At 30.3% G+C, this 10,461-nt stretch overlaps 1 protein-coding gene across 1 annotated transcript; it reads left to right on the forward strand.

The window, feature by feature from the left end:
- Positions 1 to 211: 211 nt before the first annotated feature.
- LOC145849001 (acetoacetyl-CoA synthetase-like) lies at positions 212 to 8,559 on the forward strand. Its single transcript, XM_082954141.1, has 4 exons — positions 212 to 579; positions 3,120 to 3,522; positions 3,629 to 3,870; positions 6,396 to 8,559. The coding sequence occupies exons 1-4, from the start codon at positions 243 to 245 to the stop codon at positions 7,406 to 7,408; spliced, it is 1,995 nt and encodes a 664-aa protein (XP_082810267.1). The 5' UTR covers positions 212 to 242; the 3' UTR covers positions 7,409 to 8,559.
- Positions 8,560 to 10,461: the final 1,902 nt, after the last annotated feature.

Below are 10,461 nucleotides of genomic sequence, written 5' to 3' on the forward strand. Positions count from 1 at the left end.
TTATATTTAGGAAATAAGTTTGGTAATTTAGTATATACATACCTATATCTTTCTTGGATTTTTTCATAAATGAAATATTTTATTTTAAAATAGGTAGACTATTTCTTACATTAAATTCAATGGTAGTTTTGTATGTGTTTTTTTAAGACTCTATTTAAAAATGAAATCTTATATCTCCAACTAAGTTCCCTAATTGTGTATTTTCAGATACCCAGCTTAAATTTTTTTATAATTTCGATAAAATGAGCCACCAGAATGGAAACAACACTTCCAGAGTCATGTGGGAAAACTGCAAAGCTGACACCAACATGTCAAAGTTCATGACAATCGTCAACAACAAGTACAGTTTGAACTTGACAAACTACCATGACCTGTGGAAGTGGTCAACCGAAAAGTACGATGATTTCTGGCAGGAAGTCTTGATTTTTTCCGAAATAAAGCTGTCAGAAAAGCACAGTGAAGTAGTCGACATGAAAGCAAACATAACGCAAGTTCCAAAATGGTTTGAAGGAGCCAAGCTCAACTATGCGGAAAACCTACTAAAGTATGATGATGATGGCGTGGCTCTAATTTCAACAGGTTATATTGTTTTCTTTTTGATTAAAAAACATTTTTAATTCAAAATTTTGCAATAAAGATTAAATATTTTCAGTGTGTCATTGTTAATTTTATGCAATGCTTATAGTATACAAACAGGAAATGACTTTTGCTGAAAATTGTTTACTGTCTTTAATTGAAATTAGTTTGATTTGATTGTACTAATAATAATTTTGATAAAATATATGTTTTATCACATAAGTTTATTTATGATGATAGTTTTTATTACAAATACTATTAAATGTAATTGAATAATACTTTTTTTTTGTTTTAGTAAAATTTATTTATATTAGTTTTAATTTAAAAAATATTCACAAATATGACAAATAAGTCTTAATCATTTCATATTGTCATTGTTTTTAAGTGATTATTAATAATTTAAAAATATACTTCTACAACAAATAGTATAAAACATTTTTTATTGTTTGTGCTTTAATTATTTTCTATCGTTTTAAATACTTAATGATTGTTATTGTTTATATACAAAATATTTTTATTTAAATTATAGCTATTCAGAATCAGATATTGTATAATTATATCTTTCGTATTTGCTTTTTTCTCAACTGAAATAATCTAAAAATACTTTGAATAACTAAAAAAGATTTTAAGTATGTACTGCTAAGGTTCTTTTTTTTTGTCAGTTACCTTTTTTATATTAAAACTAAATGTGTGTACTTAATTAGATTTTGTAAAAGTTACCTTTGCATATTTCCCTTTTCTTAAGTTTTTTATAAAATTGTGCTAAAAGTAGGTATAACTTTAGTTAAGGAGTATTTTTTCTCTAAATCAGCTAAAGACATTACGCCTTTCAATCATATAGACTTAACAAATAAATTTCATAATGTCTTCTTCTCTTTAATTGTTTATTTTTATTTTTTTTAGAGCATTTTGCTTTTTAAGTATATTTTTTCCAAAGCAATTGTTATAAACGTTCATGCAAGAAGTAACACTTATTTGATAAAAGTTACAAGTTTGTTTTATAAAAAAACTTCAAAAATCAAAATAAACGAATGAAAATGATTAAACTTCATTATATTTGTTAAAAAAAATTTAAATAGACAAACTGCTTAATTGTTTTACCCTAAAAATTTATAAATGAGTTATTCAAAATTATATTTTTCTAAGTTTATTGCACTTTTTGTATTACACAAAAAATGATAATTTGTGAAGTATATTTTACAATTTGCTGGCTAAAAGGTAATACTTATCTTTAATTTTTTAAAAATTTGTCTTTACATGAAAAAAGTATAAAAGTTGCTTTTGAAATGGAGTTTGAATTTCTTTGGAAGTTTAAGTAAAATTTGTAACAAACAAAGCTTAAAACACTAAAGTGCTAGTCATATTTTAAATTCAACTGTAAAAAAGTAACGGAAAAAGCTGAAAGTTAATATATGATCACTTATTTTGAGTCTTATGTACATCATTTATAAAGAATGTTTTTTTTTATTAAAATTTTTTAACTAAAAAATCAGTTTATTAATTTTGCTGTTTATTGTTACTTAAAACATTTTTTTACATTTTTTATGGGACAAACATATAAGTTGTGAGATCAAAACTTAACAGAAAACATTTGAAATGATATTTGTATAAATGTGATATTTTTTTGAAAAGTATTAACACTTGTTATGTGTTCATAAATCAGGGTGGCCACCAAATCTGGAGTCCTGGAAAAGCCTTGAATTTGACAATTTATACTACAAAAACCTGGAATTTGAGAAAACATGAAAAAAAAACTTGGAAAAACCTTGAATTTGGAACATATGTCATTAAAAAATCTAGAAAAATCTGGAATTTTAAACAATTATTATATGAATTTATTCTTTCAAGAATTTATTTTACAAACTAATTCTTGAAAGAATAAATTCATTATTTCTCCTCCAGTAGTTGAGATCTCTTTATTTGTTTTCTTAAAACCAAAACATATAATACAATTATTATATGATAAGTAGTGAAATTTTCATTTGACACGAAAAATATATCATATAAATAACAATCTTTTTGTCATCATTAAAAGTTTTTTTTATTAAAAAACACATTCAAAGTAGCTTTACAGTATCTTTTCAATGTTTTTATACTATTTTACACATTTTTTACCTTAAACTTAACTTTAAATTAAAAATAGACCCAGAAACTCTTTTTTCAAATATCTGGAAAAAATTCAGAAACCTGGTAGAAATTTCTCAAAAACAAGTTGCTACTTGACAAATGTAATAAAAGTTAAGATTAAAATAGAGATTAACTATTTTTCTTTTCTGCCCAAAAAGTATTTTTTTATTGTAAGCTAGTTTTAGTAAGACATATAAAAAAAGTTTAATATTTAATTTAATTAAAGTATTAGGCAACTATCATCTTTTTATGATAATCTAAAACTAATGTAAGATAATAATGACTAACGAGACAATTTTTGATCATCCAACTTGCTAACAATCTATAAACTTTATTTTCTTATAAGTATATTCATCATTTTCCTTTTGAAGGTGAAAATTATAAAACAAAACGTATAAAATGTTCAATGCAAACAGGCGAAGGCAGGGAAGCGGTCAAAGTCACCTACAAGCAGCTGCGTGAGCGAGTCAGGGTCGTGGCGTCGGCGCTGAAAACCTACGGAGTCCAAACCAACGACAAGGTGGCCGGCTACGTTCCGAACTGCGTCGAAGCGGTGGTGGTCATGCTCGCTTGCGCCACCTTGGGAGCGGTGTGGAGCAGCACCTCGCCCGACTTCGGCGTCAAGGGAGTCCTTGACAGGTTCCGGCAGATAAAACCGAAAGTGCTGTTCACGGTGAACGCGGTCACGTACAACGGGAAGGTGCATTCTCATTGGGAGAAGGCGGAGAAGGTGGCCAATCAGCTGCCGGATACAAAGCACGTGGTCGTAATCCCCTTTGTCGAGAGCGCCAATGAAGATTTTGACAACTGTTTAAGCAGGTTATATAAAGTTATAATAAACAACAAGGAATTAATAAAACAAATAAAACAAGATAAACAAACGAAACAACAATTTATTAGTTATTAAAACAAACAATATTCGCAGGATTGCGGGCGCAACGAGCTGGAAATCCTTCTTCGAAACCGGAGTTGAAAACGACGCGCCGTTGCGCTTCGAGCAGCTGGGCTTCGACCACCCCATGTTCGTCATGTACTCGTCAGGCACGACGGGGAAGCCCAAGTGCATGGTTCACTCGGCGGGCGGTACGCTGATCCAGCACGCCAAGGAGCACTTGCTGCACGGGGACGTGGGGAGGGACGATGTGTTCATATACTACACCACGACAGGTCAGATTCAGTATTTAATTAGGGTTTTTTAGTTTTTACTGGTTGCTCTCAATGAATAGACATATCTGCTGATAATTTTTAGCTTGGTTAAGTGTTCTTTTAGTTTATAAACCTTATGAGTTAACAATGTAGTTTTTAACATAATCCTTTTTTAAAGAAATTTTTATTAGTAAATATAATTTGAATATTAAAAGTTATAAAAACTCAGGGTTGCCAAAAACCTGGAATTTGAAAATTAAGTTAAAAACGTGAAATTTCGAACAAAAATTATTAAAAAACATTGAACTTTAGACATTTGAAAGTGACACCATTTCGATTAGATGTGAAAAATCTATCATAAAGATTAAAATAAAATTCCTATTTAGTTTTTTTATCAATATACAAATCAAGTATTTTCAGTGCTGTTTATCTATTTAATACAGTTTTTTTAAGAGAAGTTTAATTTGATACTAAAAATGGACCAAAAAACTTGTTTTTCAAAAACCTGGAAGAAATTTACATAAAAAACTTTGGCCACTGTGAAAACATATCTATTGTGTAAGCACTACTGTCAGAGAGATTTAGTAAAAATTAGTTTTTGTCTTTTTTTGAAAACAGTATTTTAAGAGCAATTGTGGCAAGAGGTTGGGCGCTTTTATTTTATTTAATCGTGAGCGTTTGGTAATTTTTTTGAGTGCATTTTGTTAGTTTTTCCTATTGAGTGCCACATTTCATTTTTTACGAATGTTTAAAAAAAATTATTTTAGTTTGTCTTATAGAGTTGATAGAGTTTTATTCCGGCAACTTGAATGACGTAAGTTTTAATTATAGATAGCAGATATTAGAAGGATTGCTTTCTGTTTTATTTAATCTTCAAATAACCACTTCTCTAGTCAATTTTATTGTTCCACTAAGAGGGTTGTTTTATACTAAGTTACAAACTTTCGAATCTGAACATTGAATTTACGGCGACTAAACGAGATTACGTTCTGATTGTTTTAAATACGAAAACAACCTTGTAAGACACCATTTGTGCTTACAGGGTTTAAGGGGATACTGTGCTCTTATATAAAATGGCTTAAACTTTTAAATTGATCTGCGTGCCTTACGATTAGCTTACACTACTAAGCTTACAAATAATGTGTCATTTACTTACAGTAGCTTTAAATTTTAAGTTATAAATCATAAACACTTAATGTTGTCTTCTTATGGGACACGTTCAAAATCCACCCGCGATCAAAATCCACCCAGTCAAATTCGAGAGCTGCTTACCGAACGAGGGTAAGGGTTAGGGGTAACATTGATAGTGAAAAATAAATAATAATAAAAAAAAATATATATATATAAAATAAATTAGTAAATAAAGAGAATGTAAAAAAAAACGGGAGGATTTTGATAGTATACCATTTTGACTTGTGATCAATAAACAACACAATTGGTTATAATAATCATCGCGTGTTTGAAAGACAAACTCCAATGCTAACTCCTTACAATAAAAATATTTCTTTTTTTTGCAACTCGTCTACAAAAACTTTAGAATAAGTTTATTTTTATAGTTATTGTCAGTTCTAAATGAATTGTTTTAAAAATAGTAAAAATGCTATATCAGCATATATAAATAGTATACGCTGGCTGTAATCTCGGTCTTGTTGTTCCCCTAATATGATCGTAAGTCGCTTTAGACGCTTAAAGTGACCGCTTCGATTCTGAACATAGACTTGAGAACGAATTACTAAGATAAGAAAGTAGCTTAACAACACTCAGTTTGATAGTTTTCTTGCAATCACCTGCAAGTTCTGACCTGATTTACGAGTTTTCTCTTGTATTTCAAACGAACTTGAGTGCTGACAGTTTATTTATACACTTACGTTTGTTTATACATTTTTAGCTTACATAAGCAAATAATCTTATTATCAGGCTTAATGTTCCAAAGATTGTTCCTTAGTCATTAATTTATTCAATTTATATAACAGCTACTACCGATAGGTTAGGTTTTAGTGTAAACTATGAGCTTAAGTGACAAGAAAGAATTTATCAGCGTCAAGTTTCTCTAAAATGGTTTAAAACGACATAAAAAGACCTCATGTAAAACTACTTCGCTTAAAAGACTTCGTGTAATAGTAAAACTACTCAAAAAAGTAATCCTGAGCCAAACATAATAACTGAACAACAAAGTGTGTTGTCAGACAACCTAAATGTTGTAGCAGAGGATTATGATTGTTTTACAAAATATCGAAAATAATAAAATTGCATTCATGCAACAAAAGCTAACGAAAATAAAAATAAATTCTGTTTACTATTTTTTATCTGATCAAAAAAAAGTCACTACTTTGCTAATTTTGGTGCAATACAATTTAATTGTATGTAATTAAGTTTTTTATTTTAACATAACCGATTAATGATGCTTGTGTATGATGTGGTTAAACAATAGTTGTTTGACAAAAAAACTTTTGACTCTTTGCATTTTTCTAATCAATAATTAAAGAATGTTTTTTCGGTAAATTCATAATTTTTCAAAACTTTATAACTGATCAATCATGCTACAGGTTGGATGATGTGGAACTGGCTGGTGGGAGCTCTCATCACCGGTTGCACCATTGTGTTATACGACGGATCCCCCTTCAAACCCACCGAAATGGTCCTCTGGGACATCGTCGACCAACTAAAGGTCACCGTGCTCGGAGTCAGCGCCAAGTGCCTGTCGGTCATGGAAGAAAAGCGCCAGTCCCCGGCCACCACCCACAAGCTGACCTCCCTCAGGTGCGTCCTGTCCACCGGGTCGCCACTCGCCCACCACCAGTACGATTACGTGTACGGCCACATCAAAGGGGACGTCCAGTTGGCGAGCATAACGGGCGGGACGGACATAATATCGTGTTTTGCCGGCAACAACCCCGTGGTGCCGGTGGTCAGGGGGGAGATACAGGCGGCCAACCTGGGCATGTGCATCCAAGCGTACGACGAGGAGGGGCGGCAGGTTTTCGACGAACCCGGCGAGCTGGTCTGCACCGCCCCCTTCCCCTCCATGCCCGTCGCCTTCTACAACGACCCCGACAATCAGCTGTACAGGAAAGCGTACTTCAGCGGCTTCGACGGCGTCTGGTCCCACGGCGACTACTGCCAGCAGTCGAGCGCCACCAATGGGTGGACCTTTCTGGGGCGCAGCGACGCCACCCTCAACCCCAACGGCATCCGGATCGGAACTTCAGAAATTTACTCGGTCGTCGAGAAACACTTCCACGAGGAAATACTGGACAGCGTGGCGGCGGCCCACCGACCCACAGTCAACGAGGAGAAAATGGTCCTTTTCGTGGTGATGAGAAACGGCTTCAGTTTGGACTCGCGTCTGGAGAAAGAGCTGCGGTCGAAGATCAGGAGTTCGTTGTCGCCGCGGCACGTGCCGTGGATGATCAAGGAGGTGGGGGACGTCCCGTACACAATAAGTGGCAAGAAGGTGGAAGTGGCGGTTACCAAGGTGCTGTCCGGGCAGAAGGTGAGCCACAAGTCGGCCTTCCGGAACCCGGATGCATTAGACTGTTACCACGAAATACTGAAATAATTTTTATTAAACAATTGCTCACATAAATCTTAATTTTGTTTTAATTCTATGTGTTGTAGAAATTTTAATTATTTATTATCGCGCGTATATGCACATTTTGAGTGTCTTTTTCATGGATTCGATATTGCACCGAAGCACGTAGGTTTAAATTTAACAACCTTAAAAGTTTACTGGACTTAATTTGTGTTTAAAATAATAAGTAAATAAAGCCTGTCAAACAATATATTTTTTTAGTTTGAAAATTAAATTTCAAATTTGCACTTTTAAGTGAAGGCATTTATTAAAATGAATTTTACCTAGTTAGTCGAAATAGAAAAAAAAAACTTCATTTGTAAAAGGTGACTAATGAATTAAGTTAACTGACTTGGGCAAATTCATCTACAAATTACTCAATTTAAATCTATGAAACGCAGCATTAGCATATGTAATTTAGTTCATATATCACTTATTTTATTAAAGTTTTAATTGTCTTAAATACAGTACTTTTAGTGTCTACAAAAATATCTTCTCACAATTTTTAATTTTTATCAAACAATTGCAGTATTTGACCACCATCATTATTATTAGATTGAAAATATGCATACATTTATTATTTATAGATAGAACATTTGATAATTTTCATTACTTTGTTTTGATGGAACTGCAATTGTTTTCAACGAGCTTGAATTTATCATCAAAAACAACTTCACCACAAACACACAAGTTTGCTTTTTTACGCACCGATTTGACCAAAGTTTTCTTGTTTAGTTTTGAATAACTTTAGTTAATAATTTGAGAGTTTATTCGATACTTAGTAGCTCAAATTTAATGACGAATAATTTAGTTAGTTTATTTACTTATTAATAGAATGACTCACAGCTTTGAATAAGCTAACTGCTGATAGTTTTTGAACATTTTACCTAGTTGCATATAGCTATGCAGTATTTATGACCCTTAGTATTTATTTTATCTTTTTTTATTTTATGATATCTAATGGTTAATTTGTTCTGATGCAATCAAATATTAACAAAGCTGTTGTCTATCAAATAAAGTTGTGCTCCTAAAATAGTTTTGAAGCAAAATATTTTAGGTTATTTTAGAATTAAGAATCGCCACAACAACTTGAAATGTTTTTATTGTTTTTTATTTATAAAGGCTTGCAATGTTTTCGACTGTTTACAAGTTTTGTACTACCCATTTTGTGTGAAGTTGTAAAATTAATACGTTTTTGAGTAATCAAATAAGCACAAAATGATTCATGATAGTTCGATAGTTGTAAAATAGTTACCTTTGCTTAATAAAATAAGTTTGGTATAAAATGATTACTAATAAAAGTATTGTTTTATTATTCGGGTAGCTTTGTCTAGTATAGAATTGCGACAGTATTAAGTATTGAAATTGTTAGATTTTTAAACAATTGAATGAAATTGAAAACTTTTTTTAACTACATTTTGTTCGGTAAGTTTTTAAATAAATGCAATTTAATTAAACATAAGTTTCTATGAGATACAAATTCTACGTGGAAAATTTTTAAACTTACAACAAATGTGTATCAAAATATAGTAAAATAAAGTTATGTCCTAAATAAAATTAATTAAAACTAACGTTTTATTCACATTAACTTCCTGAATGCATTTTAACTTCCAAAAATTAATTTATTAGTTTATAATAAAAACTAAAAAAAGCGATTCTCTTTTTTTTTTTTGAAGTACACTATATTAGTATGGGTTGATTTTAAGGAAATTATAATTTAAATATCTTTTTTTTAAAGTATTGCAGGTTAAGTTTTTAAAATTTAAGTTTTGGGCAACAAAGTATTTACAATTTTTTTTTATTAATTATTAGTTTTATTTATAATCAACTTTAATTTCTCAACAAATGTCCTTAGTTTGATTTTTTGTTAAAATTGACAAAAAAGATAATTTTAAATCTTGAGAGAAAGCTACAGCAAGTAAAATAAAATTATAAGCTTTGTACAATTCACAGTGGAAGTTGACTTTACTTTTGACTAGAAAATAAAACCAAGTGTTATACATGGTTTAATATAATTGGGATTCATGTTTTGTCTAAATTCTTATGTTTTATTCTCTGCTTCTATTATTTTAGCTAACTTAAAGTGAGGTAAATTTTCGCTTACTTTTTAATTAAAGTTTACCGAAAAACATTAAATATTTTAACCTCAAAATCAAGATCTGACTAAACTGCATCAAAATACCAATATATATGTAGATATTTTTTACCATATATTCTTGATGTTGTATGAAAAGAGTTCCTATTGTAAACGTTAAGTTGTTTTAGAACTCAAAAATGTTACGTTTTTTATATTTTGATTTTGCTTTTTTTTCGAAAACTAATTAGTGCTTTTAGGGTGGTTTGAGTGTATTTTGAGGGTCATAAGTTTGTAGGGGCCTCACTTGATTTTCCCAGGCTAGAGAAAATACATTTAAAAAACTAAAAACAAATAAATTGAAATTACGTTCCTAGACTCAAGTTTTATTTTTAGGTTTATACAAGCAATATTTTAAAGCATATGTATTTTTTTTAGTATAACAATATTTAAAAGATTTTTTTTCAAAGTATTAAGGTTTCAAACAACTAATATTTTATTTCGATGAATACTATTAAGAAAAATAGTAAAAAGAATAGTTATATATAAGTACTTTGTGTATTTTTGTATAGTTTTATTGAAAAAATGTGAAGACATTTAGGAAATTTTTAAGCTGAAAATACCAAAAAGCGGTTGCATTTAAACTTACATAAGTTTTTAAATACTTGAAGCAGAATAGAAACAAAAATATTATACTCAACTATTACTAAATAGTATTTGATTTTGTTTTCCAGCCAAAACAAAAGTTAATGTACGCTAAATTCCCTTATTCAGCCCACTATGCAATTCCGATTTACATGTATTTCATTTTTTTATTAAAAAATGTTTATAAAAACTGTTCTTTAATACTTAACATTTTATATTTCAAAAAATCTATGTAGAAGTTTTTGGTAATGTCATCGCTAATGTTCGAAACTTTATACAAATTATTTTCAAAATTAAAACAGCTTTTAAAAGGATGTTTCAA

Source organism: Thalia democratica, chromosome 1 (genome assembly GCF_965202585.1).
Source record: "Thalia democratica chromosome 1, ktThaDemo2.hap1.1, whole genome shotgun sequence".
NCBI lineage: Eukaryota > Metazoa > Chordata > Thaliacea > Salpida > Salpidae > Thalia > Thalia democratica.